The sequence below is a fragment of the Aythya ferina genome, assembly GCF_964211825.1.
Source record: "Aythya ferina genome assembly, chromosome: 4".
NCBI classification, from domain to species: Eukaryota; Metazoa; Chordata; class Aves; order Anseriformes; family Anatidae; genus Aythya; species Aythya ferina.
Window position 1 is genome coordinate 74,791,449 of NC_140300.1, and position 24,784 is coordinate 74,816,232.

A 24,784-nucleotide genomic window follows, 5' to 3' on the forward strand; every position below is an offset into this window, starting at 1 on the left:
TCATCCAAGTTTCTCTCTTTCCTAATAGATTAATAGGATAATGGGAAAAATTACAGTGTAATGGATCACTACTCCAAATATCTTGATCCACTTGTATAATTTACACAGCCTTAAAACAAAACTGAGAAGAATCAATTTCCTTTAGCAAAATGTTCAATATATTACTCAAAGCTCCCAAGAGAACTTTAATATAAATGTACACAGTCACAGATAATAGCTTCAACTAAATCACCAAAGGTTCATCCAGGGTCATGCAGAAGATCATTCATATGAACAGGACAACACACGGAATGTATCATTGTAAGACAGCATCAGCACACGACTGCAAAGGAGCTAGAAAATTAAGAAATGTTTCATCTGCTCTCCCTCCATCACAAATTTGGGCCAACATGTCTCTGTTAGCAGTTTCTCTGTCAGCAGTTATCTATTCGTTCTACTAATCCTGTCCAACCTCAGTTTCCTTGGTAGCTTGTAAGCATGGACCAGGTTACATGAGTATTAACTGTTTCTAAGCAGAAATAACAGTGTTGGGTAGAAAATTATTCTCCTTCCTCATCTGATTTCAAGCAAAAGGAAATAGAGCTCAGATTTCCTTGTTCTAGATATTAAGTACTTCAGAGGTAAAATCTAAGTATCTGCTGCATTCGAATCAGTGAATACAGTTCATCTTATTCCCTATGTAAGGAACATAAAATGTAAGCTTGTGACTTTTTTTAGGGGAAAAATAAACAAAAGCAAATTGCATTAGTCAAGAAAGTTTATCAAAAGGAAAATTGAAGTAACAAACACCACCTAAGATTCTTGATAACATCATTACAGCAACGCTCAACTATAAAGTTATAGGAAAAGCTGTAGCTTTAAGAAAATCTTTAGTAGTAATCAGCATAGGAGATTTACAGGTATGCTTGTTAAAAGTGATTAACAACATTCTCCATCGTTCATAGATGCAAACAAGATACCAGCTAAGTAGCTCTGTATTTGGAGAACTACATTTTACAATATATTTGTAGAAAGACAAAGAAAATAAACTGTGATGATTAATACAAACTTCCCCCTCCAGAAGGGGAAAGGGAGGAAAGATACCTAGGAAACAAAAGCAAACAAAATGCTTATTCAAAAAGGAGGGATAATGTGTATTTCAGTTACGTAAAATATTAGTTAATTCCTGAAACTGTTTACAGTAGATTTTCTAGAATTTGTTTCTATAGAATATCAGCATTGGCGATACATAAATCCTATTTAAAACAAAATTCCTTGTTCTGATTGACATTCTTATTTTACACAGCTTTTTGCCATTACGCTGTTGAGAATTTAATCTAAACTATTAAATACATGAAGTAAATTCAAAAGTTAGTGCACGGGTTATTCATCTGAAAAACATAGTCAAATACACATATCAATGATTACTCATGTCATACCACTGGTCTAAAACAAAAATAATAAGTATGCTAGCATTGGAAACAGATTTCCAGTATCTATATATACGTTAAATATGTAATTAAAATTTTCAATTTTTTTCATGGGTTGTTGGAAGTCTACTCTGCTAAGACTGTTCTTTTCTCTGATTTGGGGAGAAAGGGAAATCAAGAATTGATCTTCTTGGAAGTTTATTTCCCATCCTTCTTCAGGTATTTAGCACCACTCCTAAAAATGAGAGAAGGCCACACTACAAACTTAACAAGTAAGAGTAGTCCGGGGAGAAAATTAATTTCAACTTGTTCCAAAGCACATCCCCTGCCCTAAGTGAATCATTCCACACATTCAGGTTTACAAGCTTTCTGCTTGTTTTCAGCCCAGTGATAACAGAATAGGTGGAAGAAAAGGAAAAAATATTTTAGGAAGTGTCAGCAGATATACTTTTAAAAACTGATTTAAAAAATACAGAATTAATATTGGAATAATTACACAGTGTTTTTATAAGAAAATGTAAAGCCACTTGTAACAGAAGAGGCAGTATGAAATTGCACAGCCTGTATTCCAGAATGGCTAGTTAATAAAAACAAGAGAGAACCTTAGTTGCAAATGGCTGGCATCTCAAATAGATTTTGATTGTGGAATTGCAGAGTATGGATACATTTCCTAGATGTGAATGGAAGAAAGGAAACACACTATGATGCTTGTAGCACATAGATGTGTTGAAAAAAGGTATAAGATAGAAAAAGGCTTGTGCAGCACTCAGAAGAGAACCTGACAGAACGCTTTTGTTACCAGGGCTGCTTAAAAGCAAGGAAGGTGGCAAGTAGTTCAAAGCACCTACTGGAACATGCAAAAATGAAACAGGGACAAGAAAATTCGGTGAAGACACTTACTACTTTAGAAACCGAAGAACAAAAAGGAATGCCTTTCTAGTTCTCTAGACAAATTACAAAATTTTCATCTGCCGAGTTTTAAAACGGATGGTGATGACTTCAGTACAACATTCTGTGAGAGTATACTGGTGTTTGCAGGCTGAAACACAGGTATGCAAGGGAAGAATTTGTTTAGAATACGTGACACTGCGAGTTGCTGGTGGCTACTCAAACATTGGTAAACTTCTTTTTGGTGTGTTGCTGGTACACAGGGTGATTTTGGTATGCTTCCCATCACAGCCAATGCAAGGCTTATAAGAAGATTAACAGGCATTGCTAGTGAAGGTATACAGATGTCACAAGGAATTTAATACTAGAAGTTGCTGACTTACTAAAGCACTGCAGAGCTGCTGAGCTGACCTATGGCACTTAAAACTTCATACATTCTTCATGCTTTGTGGACTTGAATCAGTGGCCATATTTTATTACCCTAGCCATTTTGATTCATCGCATTGTTGTTTTATTTTATAATAAATCCAGTTTCTGGATCACAGTCCCCCCTACCTCTCCTAGCTTTCTGTGTCACGAAGACAGAGTATTTATATTAAACAGTCACCTGGCATTGGAAACTCAGGATCTTTGCCCTGTACCCCATACAAATGTCCTAACAAGAAGGCTGAGGAGTCCTATTCTTCCCCACCCCCCCTCATGTTTTGTAAGTCTCTAGTCAACAATTTGGGACTGAAAAGGACCTCCTGGGTTGAGACTCTTATCCTACTATTGCAGGAACTCTGTCCTACAATGTCTTTCATAGACTCATCAAGCTCATTATAAAAACAGTATTGTTATGACAAACGGAAAATGTGCAAAAAATTACAGTCATTATTAGTTAACCAAGGAGAACGAGCGCAGCTAGAGCACTGTCCTAGGTGATAAAAGGTGTCTTGTTGGAAGGAAGGACCTGAACTCTTCTCTGGAGGCTGAAACACTGTTTAGCATATTTTTTTAAACTATTGCCAAGTGTGACCTTTGACAACAAAGACATAACACTGAGACCAATGTGGTTTATCTATCTTATCTTACCCTCTCAAAACTGAACCAAAAAAAAAAAAAAGTCTACTTCGTGAGACTAAGAGGAAATGTAGAACCCATATGAGTAAGTATTTGTTTAGTCAGGCTTTTGCTACTCTACAATTAAGACTATGAACACCCATTTATAAAACAGAAAACTGAACACACAAACATACCATACCACACCCCTGTCAATTACCCCAGTACCGAATGACCAGCTGGATCTCAGTTCAGTTAACTATTTCCTTGAGTCCTTACTGAGGGACATGTTGGGTCTCTTTGTTACTCCTGCCTTTCAGGTGAGGTAAAGAGAACAGATGAAATTCACAAAGGTTTTTGGTTCTGGTGTTTTTTTTAGTAGGTGTAGTAAGCCAATACTCTTATTAGTGGGAAATGTTACAAGAATCAAATAAAATACTACTGGAGTAATAGATCTGTTTGTTGCCTTTTTTTATTCTCAAACAGCAAGATGTTTTAGTAGAACCTCTGAGCACTATTAGGTACCTTATTTATTTTTGGTCACACAGTACTAGCCTTTTCTGCTTTTAAAAAAAAGATAACATCAACCGCAGCACCACAGCTTATCGTCATGTGAGATTTTGAGTTATAACTATCTGCAAGCCTAACCAGTACTTCCTAAAATCGTGTATCAAAGTAGTATAAAATCAAAGCACATCCAGGCTTTTTATTTTTTTGGATTGATTCACCTTGTATGCAGTCAGATTTTTAACTCAGTACCTATTACAATATGTAGCTAACAAACCAGAGCAATCTTATTTGGTTCTGAAGAAGCAGCCTACCTCTGTTAGGATTAAGAATTAGTACCACCTCCATGCTTTGCTAAGTATTTAGAAGATTTATTTTTTTTTAATTGTAGTAGTCACAGCATTTTGTAACCTCTTCTTCATCTTTAATGAACGAAGTAGATTAAGTAAAAGCCTCACAGCATAACAATAGACTCTAAACATTTGATTTTGTAATACCTTTTGATATTTTAAAATGACAAAAGACCATCACTAGTGTCTGCTATTTGTTCTCTTCCTCAAGCTTACTGAAGTAAAATTATAACTCTTACCTTCTTTAAACAGGATAACAATGGCTGTAAATGGCATTACTTGCACACACAGTTTGGAAGCCTGAAAAATAAAGAGTTACATTTGTAAATAATAAAGTATTTCTAACTACAGCTAAAACTACAATCTTCAAAGCCATACAGATGGTTTGTGAGTTTATCTGGATTAGCTTGGTAAAAGATGCAACAATAATTTGTCATTTGAAACTTCATTTGAATGATACCAATAACTTTTCAGTTTTTGGCTTCCATTTCACTTCCCAAAGAGTTAAAGAAGGCATCATAACTCAACATAGAAGTTTATGGACAGAAACAATAATAATAAATAAAACTTTGGACCTGACTTTTCTAGTGATTTTTTTTATATACTTTGAAAAGAAGACAGCTCAGTTGGAATATGAACACAAACACCAAATCTTGGTATTTCTGCCTTTTTTTAAAAAAAGGCCTAAGTGGCTATTGCACTATTAAAGAATAACTCAAGCGTGCAATGTCAAATAGCATTACGATGTGAGAACAATATACTGAGTTACACAGGCTTTGAACTGATTCCAGTGAATTATAGCTAAATGGAAAACAAATGAACAAAATATCACAATAGTTAACAACAACAAAAAGCAATCAAGAAATATCCACACATCTAGCCTTCCTACCTGAATGTGATGTTTCAGAGTAACATCTATACAAACTTAATACCTCAAAGTGCTCAAAAATAAGTACACAATTTAATTTTCCAGAGCTTAAACCTTGAAGGAACACACTCCCATTTACTACCAACAAGAAAAGCAAGAGTCCTTAGATTTTTCAAACCTTGTTTTTCAAAGTTTTTATTCTCTGTTTAAATTGATACAAAGCTAGTGGGAAAAAAAAAAAAAAAAACACAACAACAAATAAAAAACTCGACTCGTGAGTTCACATGCCTTTGAGCTGAGTTCTCAACAAAAGAAATACACTATGGGTGAACCAAGCCCCTCCAGGCCACCACCCAGTTTCTGCCAGTAAGAGAAACAAAACAAAACAAAAACTTTAGAGAGAATGTGAGAGCCCAGCCACCTCCTGTAATCAATTCTTCTCTCTTCCCTAGGTCAAACACTGATTGTGCTGCCACAGTTGCAGGTGTAACCCTACCCTATAATAGTCATTTATGGACTTGTAGCCATAAAAATGCTTACCCCCTTTCCAAACATACTGAAACTGTGTGCTTCCACAATTTCCGTTGTTAATAAATAACCAAGTTCAGCTGCTCCTTTCATCTCTTTGGTCTGTTTTGATAATTGCTGCAGTGAGAATCACACAGTGCTTGGATTAAAGGATCTAGTGAGTAAGAGCTGTGTATCTCTTTGCTCTACTTCTTTCACCATTTAATAAATCTTGACCATATCCTACCTCTCAGCTTTTTCCTTTCTACACAGAGGAGTGCCAGCTTCTTTAGTCCCTACTCATAAGGCAGCTGCTCTACCCCCTTACACACTTTACGCACTCTACGCTGTACCTTCGCTAACCATAGTATGTACTTTAAAACAACAGTGAAGCAACATTAATAATTTTAACATTTTTCTACATGAACATGTTCTGACCTTACAGTTAACAAATAAAAAATAAACAGTTGGAAGAAAAGACTCCTCAGAAAGTTACAGTATTGCCAGACAAGCAGTAGACAAAGATGAGATCTTACCTAACTTTGTTTATAGATGAGTCCTTCTTCCTTTATTGAAATTAAGGCTCAAGGAAACAGAACTTATGTTTTGTAAACATACAGGTTGCACAGAGACAACTGTAACTGCACCACAGATTTCTCCTCTAAGTGAAAAAATGACAGAGAAGCCCCATGTTCTGCTGCTACCCAGGTATCTATTAGTCAACTGGAAATTACCATTTCATACTTACAAAATCCACAAAATGCAGCATGATAAAACAATAGTTATTGTCTATTGGAAACCACCATTCAGAGCTATAACATATGGTTATGGTAGCAACCTATACCAGTAGAATAAACACCACTTTTGTGAAAGTATCAATTATGTGAGATAATAAGGCTAAGAGTTGCATACAGTAAAGGCAGACCCTTCTGTACACCTTTATTGGGCTTATGTGTATCTGTGAACAACGTCACAAGATGTGGCAAGTAGATCTGAAAGAGGTGGTTGTCTGGCAACACTGCAATTAAATTAGATAATATACATTTTAGATAATTAGATCCATCTGGCAAATTGGTAAGGCAATAGAACTAAAAACCTTATTTAAATAAATTAGTTTGGCTACTTATGATCTCATACCAATTAACAACCAAAGTTAGCTAACACTATCTTACATAAGTTACAAGAAAGGTTATACTTCTACTTTTCCCTGTAGAAATCCTTAAAGTATGCGTTTATAGTCAAAACAATGGAGAAACTAGGAAAAAATAGCTGAAGAATTGTATGTTAATCATCACAATCCAGGAATCTAGGAAATTACTTTCTTTTACCAAGAGAGCAGTGCAAATCAGGAGAAAATCATAAAAGACGTAATTTTCCATTTAATGTACATGCATTGTCCAGTCTAAGAAAAGAAGTCTGAAGAAAAACAAATCTGGAATTAATGCAGTATTTCTATATTTTTATGACATAAACTCTAGCAGAAAGACAACATAGTTCTGCAAACAGAAAAAACACTCTCCAAGATCTGAACTCTAGAAGCAACATTCCCTCTTTAGTTAGTATTAAATAGTATGTAGTAATTAAATTGAAAATGTTACCATCACTGTGAGACACTTTCAGTAAGAAATTCCATGAAAAGTCTCTTAAATGATTTCTAACTGAGGTCAGATAAGTAACTTTATTAAAATTCCCCAGATAACTGCATCAATAGCTACTTTGGGGCGTTTCTATTTCCACAACCAGAACAGCTTTATTAAAGTTGCTAACGAAGAAATGAGAAGAACACTCAGAAACATGCAGGAAATATGAATACGTTTCAGGGAAGGCTGAACAAAATTTACATTTGGTTCAAATCTAGTCTTAAGCCCACTATTAACCTAAAAGTGGATTCGTTTAATTTGGATTTTACTAAGTCAATTATCACTAGAATAAGACAATAGTTCAGACATTTAGAGAAGCTGAACTTATTCAACTATTACTTTCTGCCTTCAACTAGCATTATAGTTCGAATTTTATTTTGCCTGGAAGTAACAAAAACTTTCAGTACAATAATGGCTCTATATGCTTGATTCTGGAGCATTTAACTTCAGAACCCGATTTGTAGATGCTCCTCAACACCTACCTCAAAGCTAACTGCCACTATTAGCTTGTAGGATCTGGGTATCGCCCACTAAAGCCTAATACCTGATTTAATCTTGACTAGATGTCATATGGGGCATGAGATTTGAGTAACTTTAATGATTGGTTTTATATGTGGGAAATGCAAGAGCTCTTAAGATGTGCCATGATGATGAATATCGTAGGAAGCTCTATGTCCCAAATACATGGGATTAACTTAAATTAACCTTTCATTTCCTTTTGCAAGCCATCTTTACTAGAATGGAGATCAATTTAAAGCTTATGTCGAGTTTTCTTATCGTGGCATTCTTTCACCTTACCTAAAGATGGATTATAAATTTCATTAACTTCCTTGCTTTGTTTGATAGGACTTAAACCTCCACTTTTATTGAAGAAGCAACTTGATCTTCAGCCACATCAGAAAGGCTACCTGAAACTTTTTTTCCCTTGAGGCTCATTATAAGAACTTCAACAGGAAGAACCATTCACCTCAGTAGACCCCCCAAAAAAACACTTCTGAACTTACAACTTGTTCATGAGGAACAATTTGTTTTTAAAAGGTGTGTGGTGGGTGGGGGTGTGTGGCCTGTTGTCTGGCCACTGCTGACAGAATTTTGTTCTGTCAGCTGTGTCTATTACCATTTTGTTTGGTGAGTTAAAATAAAGCCACAGACACATACAAAAATAATTATTGGAGAATTACCAATTGTATTTAAGTTTTGCCGGGTGATAGTTGGCAGCCTGCTGTAAGGTCTCTTTGAGGACAGCAGAGGAGAGGGACCAGCAGTGCTCTGTGCCCTGTCAGTCAGCTTTCCCCAAGCAGGGTTCAGGAGCAGTAGGAACCTCACATTTTCGGCAGGGCAAGGGACCGTGCATCACTCGAGGCAGCCAGGATCGATTAAGCAACCGTAATTAGCTCTAACAAACCGGGGAGACAAAAATGAGGGGCTCGTGAGCGCCTGTGCCTCGTGTTTTTCCACAACCACCACGGAGGGAGCCGGGCGCTGGGCAGCACCCGGCCGCCCCGTGAGGAGGCGAGGAGCACCCGGAGGCTGCGGGGAGCCACCGGGGCCGCTCCTTCCTCCTCCTCCTCCTCCTCCTCCCGCCGCAGCGGGGCCCATTGGCGGAGCCCGGCCCCGGTCCCACCCGCCAGAGGCGTGCCCAGGGCACCTGCCCCGCCGGGAGCCCCTGCCCGCCGTCCGGGGCGCCGGGGCAGTGCATGGGGCGGCAGGGCGCCCGGGGACCCGGACAGCGGCTCGCCGGTGCCGGCCAGGGGGGAGCCTCCGCTCGTCTGGCCCAGGGGCCGCCGCTGGCTCCGGGAGGGTCGAGGGCAGAGCCGGGGCGGCGAGGCGGAGGGGAGGGATGAGAAGTTGAGGGAGGACGGAGCGGGGGTGCCCTCTCCTCCTCCCGGCCCCGCCGCAGGTGCAGCGGAGCCGCAGCGCCGCAGGGAGCAGGGCCTGGGCTGAAGGGCGGCCAGCGGAGCCCCGAGCGGGGGGCGGCGGCGGCGGCGTTAACGGAGGCAGCGACGAGGAGAAGCGGCCCCGAGGACAGAGCGGTGAGGGAGCCGGGCAGCACCCCGGGGTGCCGGCCGGGCGGCGAGCGGGGTGGAGAGGGGCCGCAGGGGAGGGGAGCAGCGCCCCTGTGGCGTCCCCCGGGGAGGGGGAGCGGGCAGCGCCGTGCCCTTGGTGGGGGACTGAGGGGCGTCGTTGTGGGGCGAGGAGGGGCTGCGCGCCCCTGAGGCGAGCCCGGGCTGGCGCCGTGAGGAGGGGAGGGGGCAGCCCCAGCCGCCCGTCGAGCGCCCCTAAGGAGGGGCCGGCGGCTTCCTCAGCGCAGGGGAGGCGCCCGGGAGAAGTTTTGGGGGGCTAAAGGGGGGCACCGCAGGTGTTTGGGGTCGGGAGACCTCACCGCGAGGGGCATGGGCTGCCCTGCTGCGGGGGGTGCTGGGTGGCGTCCTGCCCCCTCGGCTCTGTGGGGTTTAGGAGGAAAGGAGTTAAGCGGCGAAGGGAGGAGGTCAATAAAAGTCCCGGTGTTAGGACAGGTATTAAGCGGTGTCCTGTCTTTTATGGCTTGTTTGCGCACTCACTGTAGTATGGCTGTGGAGCAATAGGAAATCATAAAACATAAAAAAAAAAAAAAAAAAAAAAAAAGCCTGTGTTGTGTGCTCTTTGGGATTGCCTAGGAAGAGCAGCAGTGGATAAGTTTAGTAGAAGATAATCTTAAAGGTCTTTCCCCCGAAGCAAACACCTTGAAAGTAGTATTTTTGCTCTTCGTGCCGTGGCTAGGATGCTCAGTTTTTGAAGTAATTCACATAATATCGGTTGTTTCTAGGTGTTTATTCTAAAAATGGCCTGAGTTGTGCTTCCTATTGGAAACTGCCTGCCTGGTTTTCCAAGCAATTATCACCCAAGGTCACTTAACGTATTTTAGCTGAGCTAGTTTTATAGCACTGACACAACCCTGTATGCAATTAACCTTTACTTCACATTTCCTTGTTGTTGTTCCCTTGCTCCAGCCATTGATCCAGACTGGGTGCTGCAGTGATGTCTTTTTTTTTTCCAGAACTACTAACAAGTTCGTGCTAGGGCCTTAAATTCTTCCAAATGGCTCTCACGCGTTGTGAGCTGTCTTTGTTGAAAGAGTTATCTGTGAAATACTGGGGAGTGAGCGTGCATTGCTTGCATTTTGTTCTTGACCTTCGTGCAAGAGAAGTCATACGCTTGAAACAAGAAATCCATTTCACTGTGTCATATGCCTATTAAGTATAGGGACTCTAAGGTGAGTCTGAGTGCACTGTAACGTGTCTAATCACATTAGGGTACTCTATTAATACCCCTTAGTTTTTATATTAATGCACACTGAGCTCAGTTGGGTTGTTCTGAAGTAGGACATGGACTGAGAGACCTGCAAGTGGAAGAGAGCCTCGGAGACGTCCTGGCCTCCTGGTGGTGTGTGGGGCTGGGCTCACCTGCAGGGCAGAGGGCAGTGGGTCAGCTCTGCGCAGTGGCTGCGGGCTGTTGTTGCAGTTCAGTGGAGTCGCCGCTGGATTTGGGCTTGGTCTAAGGTCAGGAAGGATGCTGCTGTAACTCTGGGTTGGTCCCCTCTAATGCACTTAGGAAAATTAGTTCCTGTTTAGAGAACTTGAATGTAGTCTGTGAGACTTTGGTGCCGTATTTATCGTATCTGAAAGACTTGAGAGGTTATGCGCTAAGCCTGGTCAGCCATTTGGAATGGTAAGTGTCTTAATAGATTCACCTGGAGGAGTTGTGTTTGAGCCAGTAAATGAATGCTGGGGGTGCTATGGAATTGTAACAACATAAATTAGTTTTGGCAGAAAGTTCTCTTAATTTTTCTTTACAATGCCACTTGATGCAGATTGACTTGATTGATTTCTGGAAATATGTTTTATTCCCAGGACTAGAAAAACAAATGATCAAATTCGTGTCTTCTCCCTGTGGCGTGTTACTACACACGCAGACATTGAGTAAGAAGGCACTGTGGCAAGCCTCGTATCCCCAAAATGATGCCACCATGCATCAGTTTGTGTATGGCCTTCTATGGCACAGGCCTGTTGAGGCTTGTGCTCAGCTGGAACGCTCCTACCACTTCAAGTGCCTTCTGCAATTATACTAATAACTGTAATAAAATAAAATAAAAAATCCTTTTCTGACTTTATTATTCTCTAATTGACCTTCCTGAGTGTGAACTGAGTTACTTCTGACTTGAACAGCTGAGTATTTTATTGCCTTCCGTTGTGTGTTCCACTTCGGGCTCCTTGAGGCGCATCTTTCCACATCGCTGCTTTTGTCTGGCGTCTTGCTTTAGACTAGTACCAAGAACTTGCATCAGTTTATTTTTATCCTGAATGAGTCCCTTATCACTTACTAGAAAAATCACAGTACAGCTTCAAAATCTATTGAGACATTTGTTGTAAGGTCATATTGAAGACGTGGTTACTAAAGTAAATGTCTATTCTCTGCAGCTCCAAACTTAACAGAAATGCTTTTATTACAGTTTCAGTGATATTAGTGATATTTAAGAAGAGACTAAAACTGGCTGACAAATGCTGATACATGATAAGCAACTGAAATCATTCACTCTGTCTTGCTTGGAGTTTTATTCTTTTAACAATTTTTAGCATACGTGGCTGTCTTTTGTTTTTGTTTTTTTTTTTTTTTTGGAAAGTATCTTGGGCTTAAAACAGACATTCTGATACAGATCACGGTGTTGTTTATGAATAGGCATTTTAGAGGGCTCTTCTGCCAGTTTTCCAGGAAGTAAAATATAGTAGCATCGTTTAATAGAATTATTGCTCCTAAATCATGTGCTTTATTTTTTCTAATTACGTGGAAGGTTTTTATTGCAGTTCTTTACTTGGATCCAGTGTACTGGAGAAGTAGTGAATCCCTTTGGAAGCTTTTAAAATGTTTATATGTTTTAACATAGTGTTCTGTGTTCTCAACCCCTAAATACGTTGGCATTCTTACCTATGTTTTTATGAAATAATGTACTTATTTAGCGTTAGAATGCACATAATCAACTGTGTGTGGGGCTAAAGGACACACAACATCCTTGCTTGAATATCGGACTCTTGGAAATAGTATTTAACACTTTTTACAACAGGCATAGCTACTAGCTCAGTTCAAAAAAAAATCTTTCTATGGGAAGTAATCCTAAATGGAGAAAAAATACCCCGAAACTTATGTTAAAAAAACAAACACCTGTAAATGTAACAGTTATGATTTAGGGGTTAAAGAGCAGTTGAAAGACAGTGTAGATACTTGTTTTCTAAATATTATGGGTCAGAGTTGCAATAACATGACTCCTGACCACGATTTCTGGTAAGTAGCACAGTTGTCATGCACATAACTTTATTCCTATAGTGAAACAAGCACAGCTTTCCTCTTTGCTCTGTGCTGTGCTTTCCTTCTGTGAATGGGTGTTTCAGCTTCATGGGAAGTGAGTGATTTTAGAGTGTTTTCCCCTCCTGCTCAACAACTGAAGGGAGACTTTACTGGGAAGTCAGGAATTCAATAGCCAGCCTCAGGTTCTCAGCTGAGTTGGAAATGAGCCCTGTTGAAACAACGTGCATTGTAAAAGAACAAAAACTGATGAAATTTTTGGTGGGGTAAAGCCCTCTCTTCAAGGGGAGGTAGCAATGCGAATGTAAAAGGTAGAGTTCCTTATTTTAAGACAATTTAAAACAATTGGAAAAATTGTTTTCACCTGTACATTGACAGCAGTCTTTTTGGAAGTTGACATTTCATACTTCTGTTACATGTGGGAATTGACTGCATAGCTGTAGCAACCTTCAAACATTAACTCCCCGGTTCAAGGACTAGGTTGTAGCTGCATTTTAATCAGTGCCTTCACATCTGCTGAATTTGGTGGTTTTTGTTTTTTTTTTTTTTCTCAACCTGGAAGTCATTTGACTTTCACATAAGTCACATGAAGACGGTTCTGTAATTTAATGCCAAGTACACTGATTCATGAAGTCTGGGTGTTTAAAAAAGGGTTGTAACGATTTTCAACAAAAGCATGGCCAGGAGTCACACTGCTACTTACTTGTACTTAACTTTGTTTTCAGAACTTCTGTGTTCCCCCCCGATTTAATGTTTAAAATGAGAGATTTCAAGTTCAGAGGAAAGTCAGATACTTCCTTGCTAACACTGTGAAAGAAGCATATTTGTCTGAATGAAATGTGGGTTAGGAACAGGGATTTTGGCCGGGGTAGTGCTCTGAACATCACAAGAATTTAGCAGCGAGGAGGTGCACAGCTTGCTTTTGAGGAGGAATGGGCAGCAGAGCTGCGAAGCCCACGGCACCTGACAGCTCAGCAGTGTGGCTGGGTGTGCTCTCTGCAACTTGCAGCACCTGGAGAGGGAATGCACTCTTCTGAACGCGCTCGTGCGTTTCTCCTCTCGGCTACACCTTTCCTTGAACTCGCTGAGACTGCAGATGTAGTTAGTCATTTCAATCTCTTTTGTTCCATGGAAGAAAGAAGTACCTCCTACCCCCATCACAGTTGATTAAATACTGTTGTCTAAGATGAAACATGGGAAAAAGACTCCAGGAATATCAAGGCAAACATAGGAGATGTGCCAAATACATTAATGTTTCATGTGGTTGGAAACTAGATAGTGAAATATTCCTTCAAATGAGTACTTTACTCTGTTTCCCCCCTCTTACATGCTGTTCCTGCACTGCAGAAGTAGTTTGCTCTGTTTCAGACTACCAAGATTCAGAACTTTTTTTACGGGATAGTTGTTGGAGAACGTAGATGCCGTATGCAAGTAGTTAAGTGTTTATTCTGTACGTTTGCTTGGGAAGCCAGTTTTGCCAACTTATCATAATGTAAGCAAGTGCTGAAAACGGCTTTTGTATAACATGGGTGTGCTGGGACTTACACTTGGACCTTAGTGGCAGTACCTTGAGGTGCATTCTTGACTGGGAGGTTGCTGCCAGTGAAGGTCTCGCAGGTGAAGTTTGGCATTGGCTGCACTCAGGATAGAGCATGTGCTGCAGATTGCCATGCCTTTGCAGGAATTTCCCTTGGGGGAAGGAAAGGCTCAACCAACTGTGGTGCCTGCCGAGTCAGCAGGTGCACAGAATTACAGAACTGTTGGCTGGAAGGATCTCTGGAGGCTCTTACACAAACTTCCAATCAATGCAGGATTGTTGGCAGCATAAGATTGGATCAGCTGTGGCTGTTTTTTATCCAAGTCCTGAACAGATCCAAGGATGGAAATCCCACATGCTCCCTGGTAGCCTTTTCCAGTGTCACACTGGGACTCGTTAAGCTGCAGTTTGTGGCTGCTGTTCCCCACAGTAAGAGCAAACAGATAGCTAAGGAGTTTGGCTAGGAAGCTAAATGGGAACATCTGACAGAGTGGATTGGTAAGGTAGAAGCAAGTGCAGACTCTGATCACCGCATTATTATTATTATTATTACTATTATTTTAAACCATTGTACCTCTCAGGTTGCTGCATGGTTGCCAAGTCACATCTGTGTGTATTCCTGGTGGTTTTAGGGCATCAGCTGAAATTCTGGTTATTGCTTGTGGGCCATGGGTAGTGCTGGCTGCAAATACTCATGTGGTGTAAGAGGTGCATCAGTTCTTCATGCACTGAGCATGCTGCACTGATACTCTGAAGTGAGCTACAGGCCACGTAAATCTTGCTGCTATTCTGTACCTTGCTGTAAAATGAGATGTGAATCTCTTCTGTTTCTTTCTAGGGCTCTGTCCACTAAGCCTGTTACACCTGAGGGAAATTGGCGGTCACAGCAGTCTAAATAAAATGTGTATACCATCTTAAATACAAAGAAAGATTTGTTGTAGAATTAGACCCTTGATTAAACCTTGCTGGTCATTGAAAGATTCTTATTGCCTGTCCCTGGGATATTTCAGCGATGTCAAAGAAACTGAACCTTCAGAGCTGTGCCTTTGTGTATGGTGTTTCTTGGGCACAGAAGTCTCTCAAATGAAATTGAGCATATAATACTCGTGGGAAGTTTTGCTTACAGAAATTCTTCATTTTAGAGAGCTTGGGATGGAAGATTTCAGGTGATTTTAGTAATGTGACTGGATAGGCCAGCCTAGTGTTTGGGGTATCCGTTGCTTGTGAGGTCTAGAAGTCTGTAAATGAGTTATTAGTGTAAATCTGGAGGGCTTGCGTGGAAACTCACCCACATTTGACTGTGAGAATTCTTATTTGAAGCTTGAGGATCTTGTAAAAGAGATCCTACTCTCCTGTATGCCATGTCTACCTTAGAAATATGACAGCTTTGTTACAGTCTTTAACTGTTGTAGTGATATATCATTAATTACTCTCCCTTGTGATACTTTGGCAGTTGCTTAGCTTATTAGTTAGCTTTATTTTCATGAAAGCACTCCAGAAGATTAGAATACTCCAAATTATTGTAATCTCACTTTTTTTATGGAATGGTCAATCTTGCATTAGTACCATAATTTTTAATTTACTGTTGAAGTAACTTGATAGTCTACAGTAGGGCTGTAGTTAAGAGAGCATGTTTGTTATAAACAACCATCAACTATTCCTTATTACACAGTGGTAGCATCCAAAAAGTCCTAGTTGCTTTCCAGAAGTGGATTAAGATGATCACATCTTCCTGAAGGTGGAATTTTGCTGGGTAAGGGTAGGTGCACGAGCACTTGCACAGCACTTGGTGCGCATCTGGGTGGCTTCTTGATTTGTTTTGGTGTTACACCCAGATTGACCTCTGTGAATCTTGTTCTCAGAACTGCAAGTCATCGTTACCGTGACTCTGAGTTGGATCCAAGTTCAATTTTTCTTTAATATTTGTAAATTAACAAATTGTAAAGAAAAAAAAAACAACAAACCTTATCTTCAGACTGTTTCCTTTCTGAAGTTATAATGCAATTTTAGCCCACTGCTGATACTAGAAACTTCCAGGAAGCTTCTGTGTATTTAAAATTGCTTATGCAGTAGCTGCATAAGCTCGAGTCTTTTGTTAGCCCTTGCTGGAGTGCAGTCTGTACATCTTAAGGTTCCTGAGCTGATTTTTGTCTTCTGTCATTCTGACAGGCCGTGAGCATTGTATTCAGAAGGAGAAAAGCAGTTGTGTGCATAATTTTTCTCTTTAACTATTGACTCATACTAGGAGTTGGTTCAAAGCAGACACCACAAAACATGCACGTATCTGAAAGCAGAAAAAAAATAAATAAAGTAGTATCAAAAACCTGCCTGTTGATGCAAACGTTTCAAAGCAACCTAGCACTGAACAGACTGTCCAAGCTGGATCTCGTTGGAGTACAAGTTGTTGCTGCATATGATCTCGAGCAATGCAATTAATTGAGCTGAATAAGAGGAAAACATTTTTAATAAAGTATTTTAACTTTGAATAAAGTTTTATTTCCCACTGCAGTAACAAATGTGCCATGGTTTCCTTTGTGAATCTGTTTGTGCAGCTTATTAAAATGTAGTTATTTGCTATAGGGTGAAGTCACAACAGAACAAAGAATTGCTCAGTGCTGCTAGGTGTCATGTGATGGCGTGACCAGGGACAGCTTGTACCAAGCTGAAGCTAGCTGTAGTGAAAGATGAAGCGTCCCCCTGCTCCTCCAAAGGATTATCAAGGTTGGAATAAAACCCCCATAAAATGTTTGTTTAGAAGGAATACATTGTTTCAGATTGTGAGGTTTGTTTGAGGCAGACTTTATGCTGGCCTGAGGTCTCTTCCAACCTAGATGACTCTGTGATGGCCTGCATAGGCTTTGTCATGTCAAGTTTGCAACACAGCCCTGCACTGCAATGTCTTCCATCCTATTCTTTAGAGAGTCATTTTACCAAAGAAGAATCTTGGCACTGATAAGTGTTTAAAATAAGTAAGTTTTACTCACCCCCCCCCCCCCCCCCTTTGTTTTTTGGTGCTTAATGAAACCAATATTTCAGCTTGTGCCAGTGAGAAAGGGAAGGATTTTGGGGTGACTTTTCCTGCCTCCTAGTGAAATGCTCGTCCCATTGGTGGAGGCATGCTTTTCTCTTCTCTCTCCGCAGGTAAAAGGATTTCTTCGTTTTCCTCCCTGGCTTGCAGCTGCAGTTCCTGGTGGTGCAGTGCTGCACGTGTTGCCATAAGCTACACCAGGACCATGCTGATGGGAGAGCACTCACTTCTTAGGGACGGATTCATTGACAAGGAATACCAGTGTCACACTTCAAAGCAGGTGACTTGTGCTGTGTGTAGGCAGCACAGGAGCTGGGGGTGAAGTAACCCCAGACAGCACAGAGGAGACCTGCATAATACGGGGCGTGCTGCAGCAGAACCTGAGCTGTCTGTGGGTGAGGGCGCAGGGTGCCGGAGCAGCCCGCTGCTTCCTCAGGTTTCTGTGCTGAGCTTCCTTCTTGTCCCCAGGCCCAGGGCAGCACGTCAGCTCCGCTGCCACGCCACATCTGCTGGGATTTCCTCCGGTTCGGGCTCAAAACAAAGAGCTGCCCCACTGATGTCTCTGCATGTCCCCTTCCAGCCACGGCCCCGCGGTGGGCTTCAGGTCCCCTGTCAAATGGCTTGGCACACAGCAGAACAAAAGACCACTTGCTGCTCCTGCCCTCTGTGCTCTCACTGGAGTTACTAAAATCTCTTCTTCCTTTGTTGTGAAGTGTTTTTAACTAGCTTGCTGGCTAGCTCTAGGAATGTGAGTATTTCAGAGGGTGCAAAATCTTTATGGAGCTTATTTTCATGCAGTTATTTGGGAGGGTGCCTCTCTCCCTTCCAACCACAACTGTTCTGTGAATCATTTATTCTGAGGGAAATCTCTCCGTGACCAGTGCTGTCGATGTTGCAGCATTATCATGCTGAGGCGTGTGGGGCTTGCTGTGGTTTATAAGTGACTTGTTTAAACGATTGAATATATTACTGTTAATAATTTACCAGTCTTGTAGGAATTTCTAATATATTCATAGAGTAATAAAGATTATCTTTTTAGAGATAATCAGTCTTTTCAGATGTTTAGGATTACTTTTCATGGCCACGAAGTTTCTAATTACAGCAGTTATTTCAGAAAGCCAGTGGTGAAGTGCTAGCAGGAACGTTAGACCTCAGTCACTGTTGCTCTGTGTTCACATTAATAAGGCATTGTCTTATGTACGAGCTCTATTCCCATGTAATGTTTTTAATAAAATCTACCTACTAGCATGTCTATTCAGTGTTTTGCCTGCTGACTCTAAAACCTGTATTTTTGAATGTCACTTTTTGAGTGACGTTTTTTATTTAAATCTTTTTTTTTTTTTTTTTTTTTGCACAGCTCTCAAAAAGCTTAGGTAAAACCCTGTGTTTAATAAAACACAAATAATGAGCCCTCACTGAAAAGGGCGCCATAAATTGCATAGCTTGTGGACTCCTTCATAACTGCTTTGCTGTTTGCCTAAGTGGCACAGTGGGTCTGTGGTGGATGCTTACAGCAACGTCGTCATGTCTGTGGATCTTCCTCTCAGCTGTGGATGTGGCACTCTTGTAGTCATGGAAATGCTTCAGTCACTGGGTAAAAGAATGCAGTAGTTGAATAAACTGCACAAAGTAAATGCAAAGGCCTGTCCCTGTTTGTGTGCACACCATTTCTTTCGAATCATTTCCAATAACATCTTAATTTATTCATTTGGTTGAAACAGGAGCCTGTAGTTACAAGCCAAATCTCAGTACTTATCTAAACCATTGCAACACAAAATAACAATCAGAGCATGCACTACCTCAGTAATTTGTTGAAAGATCTGTGCTAGGAAAAACTGAAGAATATAAATCTGAAGGTTCTGCAGTCCTTGTTATCAGAATCTCTTCCTAGACAATGTATTTTGCTGCTCCAAGGCTCTGTACATACACACATTTCTGATGCTTTCATCTCTGAGAGTACATGGGGTGTTTAGTAGTGGTTACTTCCTAATCTTAAACTGCAGTGTGCTGCCTGAAGTCAGTTTATGGGCCTGATTTCCTTTAATGCTCCTAAAGGATTATAGCATAATGCTTCCTATTACCTACAGAATACGTACAGCACAGTAAGTGGGATTATAGGTTGTGTGTTTTGCAATTGCCAGCTTTGAAGGTTTAGGAGTCAACTTGGACTTTCAGATTGAAGAACAGGGTCTTCTCTTACCCTTATCTGCTATGTCACTTTAATTAAAAACCTTCGCGTGTCTGTGATCATTTGATCCTCTTCTGAATATGCTACTACATGTGATTTGGTCAGTGAATTTCTTCAAATTTTGGCATTTCTGTATACCAGTGCTTGACAAGAAATACTGATGTGGGCTGGTATTAAACGTTGAAGAAAATGTTTTGAGGGGAACTTGAAATTATTTTTTTTTTGAAGCGATGTCTTGGAGCACATCACAAATAGAAAGGAAGACCTGTTCTTTTATTTGTTCCCTGGTATAAGTAATGCACTGCATTCACGCTTGTGTGTGCTTATATATTTTGTATTTTTGTTGTTAACACCAACTATTTGCTTGTGTCTGATAGAGCTGAGGCTTGCTTGGGTTGCATATATTTTATTACTGAATCATGCTGTAAGTACTGTTAGAGAACCATTTATTTGTTTTGGAATATCTTCTTCCTCTTTCAGCTTTACACCTAAGTGTAAATGGTTTTTGTTAGTCATTCCTTGCTATCTTGGGCTTGATAAAATGCTTTGCTTACAGGGCCTTTGGTCATGCAACTAGCTCCGTAGGGCTTGGCTCTCTATTTGTTTAACTGAAATGTTTACAAGCCTATGAAGGCTGGATACCATGTTTTATCTGTGAAACTGTGTTTAATAACAGTGAAAGCAAACAGATTTGCACATAAAATAGGTGGATGTTGATGGGATTTCGAACAGGCAGTGCAGCACTGGGGCTCCAATAAATTGGGTAATGTGGGTAACGCTTCAGGTAACAACCTGCTTTTTGGCCTGCCTCACGCTCCACTGCCCAAGATAACCTGTGCTCTTTCTTTCTCCTCTTTAATGCTTCAGTTTTATGAAGAGCAGTAGTAACCCACAGTCAGTAGCTGCCAGCGCTTTACGGGGAGCTTCTGGTGCTCTTGGTAACTTGTTGGCTTTCAGCCACAGCCTAGAGCAGCCTTTAAGGCACGGTGCTTTCCACAACACGTTTCTTGCTACAGCTAGAAGGCACACTATCTAAAAACCACGTTGGGTGTGTTGATACCTGTGGTGGGCGCTGTAAGGTGGGACTGACTGCTGAGGTGACGCTGTCCTGCTTATTGTCCTGCTTATGGTGCTGGTTTCTTGCCCCCAGGTGGAGATGCGAGCCAGTGGGTTAGCTGATGGCAAATCTGACTCGGTGACGGAAAGCACCCTGCTCTGCAGTGCCCTGGTGTATCCCAGTGTGGAAACTGCATCAGATTTGCAACTTATATTTCAGTTTATTCACTGATAAGTATGCCTCATTTCTTTGTCCAGAAAAGTTTTCTGCTTTCCTGCCTTTTCTTCAAGTCAAATCAGGTCATTCATGAGCTGACAGCTGTAAAAGTAAGGTTTTTATTCTCCTTTTTGAAATACTGAGTTTTATATAACTAATTGATAGTAGAGAGAGAGGACAATACTGTGAGCAAGGCTCAGGTGATAAATCTGTATGTTACCAGGACTCTGTTGGCAGTTTGCAGTGAATGCTGTTCGCTGAAATGCATGTAAGTCTCAATTTTCCCCCTTTTTGGTAATTATACTTCTGTGAGGCACCTTATTAGCTTCCCACTTGCAGCTAGTCATTTCAGTGCTAATCAGCATTTGCACTTGGGCTTGCAGAGGTGAAAATCTAGTTGGTAAGCCTGCTTTTTTTAATGCGTGCTGGTATCTGTTAAATTGTAATGAGAAATTGGAAACCTTTGGGTAAGATGAGAGAGATCAGTGGCCGGGAAGATTGCTCCTTTGCTGTCGGTGCAGTGCTGCTGTTTGGTATGAAGGGCACCTTCCTAGCTCCCAGTCTTCTGACCAAACTGCCCAGGTAAACTCAGCCACCCGTAGCAAATCTAAAGAAAGGCTGAAAGGCAGGAAGGGACTTGAAAAAGTCCCTCCTGTCACGCAACTCCATGTCTGTAAACTTCATTTGCTTCTTCAGAAGTGAGGAGAGTTCTGTTATTAGTGACTAAAAAGTACTGCTTTACTACTGTGTGTAAGTACTGCCTGCTTTTTTGAGTAGTGGTGACTATTCTCACAGTTTGTTCCAGCTGTGCAGAGTGCCAAGGTGCTTGGGAGCTGCTTTGGCTTCTAGAACTGACTGCTCTAGGGAAAACCAACCAACCAAACAAAAAAAAAAACACTGAAAACAGTATTGCTGGTTTGAAAATGGGTATTGCTGGGAGATTCAGAAATAGGCAGGTAGGCAGCCAGTGGAAGAAACCAGAGAAAAAAGTCCGGGTTTTAATTACAGGGTGGTTAGCACATTGTTAAGGGTTGGCAGTAAATCTTATCTTCGGTATGTATTTCAGTGCTGTAGCTGGCTGTTGCATAAATTATGAATAAGGATGATTTAAAAATATTTTTTAGGATTGAAATACAAACGTAGTGTTAGTTCACTTTTAAAATACTAATTTAAGCATTAGGACTTCTTTGTGTAATTCATATGAACTTAAATGTCACCCCATTTCTTTCTGTGTTTCCAAATTTTTCTGTATAGGGCCTTCACGAATAAAACACGGACTTCTTATCTGCACAGTCACATTTCCTGTTCTCAGTCCTGCTTTGTCTTTCTGGGTGAATAGTAACATGTTCTGTTAAAGTAAAAATAAACCAGGAATTAGAACTCTTAATCAGCTGGAAACATCCCTTCAACAGTCCTCTGTAGGTGCTTGGTTTTCTGCAGCCCACGTTAAAACTTGTACTTTCTCTTTCATTTGAAGAACGACATGCAAGCCATTAACTTTATGAGAAGCCATTGGAATAGGTTTAATGTTTAACTTCTTGGTGTTTCTTTAACTTCTTCCAAGAGCTGAACTCTCTACAGACAGCAGTTGCGTTTACTTGTGTAAAGCTGCTCCTTACGTCTCCTTTTTCTCCATACCTCTTCTTGCTTTTTGGCTTAGAGGAGTAAATGGTTTCATTCCGTGGTAATTGTCTTAAGTATTTAAAAAAATAAAATTGAGTTTTGTTCCTTCTCATTTTTATGCCTTCTGCTTTAAGAGGCTAGTATATGCCACCAGAAGGAAATCTTACTCTATGCAGGCAAGTTCTAGGCAGAAAGATTTAGGACATTTTTTATACTATTAACTGTGATGGAGAAATGTCACCCTCTGGCTTTGTGTTTTTTTTTTCGTTCCTACTATACAGACATTTGACCATTCCTTTTCACAGGATCCCTTGCAGCAGAACGCAGTGGTGCTGGATGCTGATCCCTTTTAGATATTTTGCCGATGCCTTGTTCTGGGAGTTTGTGGATGATGGGTTGCAGGGGGAGTGCTCTGGTTTCGATGGGCTGGCACTGAAATGAGCCTTGTGGCTCTCGGAGGTGAGACGGGTTGGAGATTCCCATCGAGATGGGCATCAGCAGCTCTCTGTGTCGTGCTGGGAGTACCTCAGGTCTCCAGAGGACCCCTGGCTGATGGCAGGGAGCTGAACGCACGGGGTTGTGTGTTGCTGCTGGGGGTACCTCACTCAGTGTCTGCTACCTAGTCTGCAAAATGGGAATTGGGAGCACGGTTAGTTGGTGAACTGAGTGCTGTTGCATATTGCCCGTGCTTCTGCTCGATGCAGACCTTGCAAGCTCCCAGCCCAGGGCTGGCCAAGGGATGAAGTTACGAGGCCACATCCTGGGGGCTCCCACCACAGGTGGAGACTTTGGTTGAGAGCAATATGAGGTCAATGCCATTGCTTCCAGTAAGAAGGGTCCCTTAGTGGGCATTTCTCTATAGAGTCACGTGTTTACTACCTCTGTGGTTTGGCAGGCCCTGTACGTATATTTTCTTGTCCCTGTGGAAGATGCTTGCGTTGGAAAGGGGAACTCCGTAACAGCATTTTGGATTGGTTCTGACTAGTGAAGGTGCTGAGAGGCTTCTAGAGAGGAGTGTCATCTGTTATCATCGATGCACGGCAGGAGAGGAAAAACTAGTGTTTCGTAGCTGCTTGTAATTCTGGTGACAGATTTACATGTTAGCTAGCTTGTGCTTTATGGGAGGCTCATGAAGATGAAGTCACTCGACGTGTTCTCATGTAAGGCAGCGCTGTGCAGTGAGGGCGGGGATCGGAAGAGGTGGTGTGATACTGACAGCATCCTAAGGAAGTGCAGAGGTAATTCTGGGTGGCTTTCGGTGGCATGTGCAGAGATGAAGCAGTGGAAAATGCGCCTTAGGGCTAAGGATTGTACCTGCGTGCTCACTAAGACGTGCTGTGCTCGGAGCCCGCGTCGGGTCAGGAGATCAAAGTACAGCATGGGGCTCCTGCAGCTGGCAGCTGGTTGGGTCACGGCGTGCCCTGAGGCTTCTGATACCTCTGATTTACAGGGATCTCAGAAACATCAACTGTTTCTGCATTTCCCAATCCATCTACGGTTTTGTAACATCCCTGTTGTTGACAGAAGCAGTAACTTAGATCATGGGAATGCTTATAGCACGAGGAGGTAATCAATAGTGTTTTTTCCAAGTTTGACTCATCGCTTTCCTTTCATATTTCATTCATAAACCATTTTTATTTAAAACCAAGCTTATGTAGTGCATGCTCTCCTCCAGCAGCATTGATGGTGATAGCCATCATCCTTTGGGCTCATCCTTCCCCAGCACAGCCCCCTGCTGCTGTGTAAAATCTGCCAGCCCCACAGCTGGGAACGAAACAAGGTGATCAGTGAAGTAATTAGCGGGGGCCTGGGTAGTCACATCCTTCAACGGGGAGCTCCTGGGAGGGCAGCTGAGCCTCGTGGTGTGCTGTGGTTTTTTAGAAAGCCTCCAGTGAAAGCCAAGGCCTGGACCCAAACGGCAATTTAATGCTTTAATTGGTCTGTGAGGTCCAGCATTTGTGCTGGAAGTGTAACCAATGAGAAGTAATGGAGCCATGCAGTACTGGACTCTTTTTTCTCAGCGTTGGTGTCATCGTTCATTTTTTGTCAAAGCTTTAATAGTTCTTAGGAAAAAAAAAATGTAGAGGCAAGCTGTTTTTCATGTAGAAAGAATGCTTTTTTGAACTTCGTTGGAGAATGAACAGGGCTATTGTTTTGTTTGATGTTAATTACTGCTGTTGCAGGGGAGGAGGTGTTTTAGGGTCACCTCTGACACCCTGATTGAGGCAGCTTAGCAAACAACTCGATCTCATCCGATGTCAGGCAAGAATGCAGCATAGCAAAGGCTTTGAAAGCCGCTGGTAATATTTGCAGCAAGGAATTTCCTCTCTCTTCCCCTGAAGTGTTATCTTGGTAAAATTGAGCTTTGTGCCTAGGAACAGCAAAACTTCTCCAAGTTCTTCCCAGAGGTACTTCAGCCCGTGGATGTGTTGTGTTGGGGGGATCTCAGTGAATTCTCTGTGCTTCAGTTCTTTACCACCTGCTCTTGGGTACCATAAGGTTTTACTGTGCCTCTTCCTGGTGTGGGCTTTTTCACAGCAAAAGGAGGAAAAAAAAGTCTCTTTGCCTGTGTGAACTTTCTTGTGTGT

The 24,784-nt window shown here is 41.6% G+C and overlaps 2 protein-coding genes across 8 annotated transcripts in view; one reads left to right on the forward strand and one right to left on the reverse strand.

The window, feature by feature from the left end:
* Positions 1-8,748, reverse strand: part of LOC311436019 (uncharacterized protein) — a 107,706-nt gene extending 98,958 nt beyond the window's left edge. Inside the window, exons 1-4 of one of the 7 annotated variants that reach the window (XR_014692548.1) lie at positions 6,319-6,606; positions 6,107-6,231; positions 4,435-4,495; positions 1,527-1,644 (exon numbers count right to left, since the gene is read on the reverse strand). Coding sequence is in view for 1 of the 7 variants with exons in the window: in XM_084517716.1 (XP_084373842.1) it covers positions 4,435-4,495; positions 5,604-5,708; positions 6,319-6,339 (187 nt within the window). In the remaining 6 variants the exon portion in view is untranslated. Of the gene's footprint in view, positions 1-1,051; positions 1,084-1,526; positions 1,645-4,434; positions 4,496-5,603; positions 5,709-6,106; positions 6,232-6,318; positions 6,610-8,008; positions 8,369-8,391 lie in introns of those variants that run through there. The other 6 variants (XR_014692541.1, XR_014692545.1, XM_084517716.1 and 3 more) reach the window with 6 other exon arrangements.
* Positions 8,749-8,922: 174 nt separating this feature from the next.
* Positions 8,923-24,784, forward strand: part of UGT8 (UDP glycosyltransferase 8) — a 43,075-nt gene continuing 27,213 nt past the window's right edge. Inside the window, exon 1 of the mRNA XM_084517713.1 lies at positions 8,923-9,243. The gene's annotated coding sequence lies outside the window, so the exon portion shown is untranslated. The remainder of the gene's footprint in view (positions 9,244-24,784) is intronic.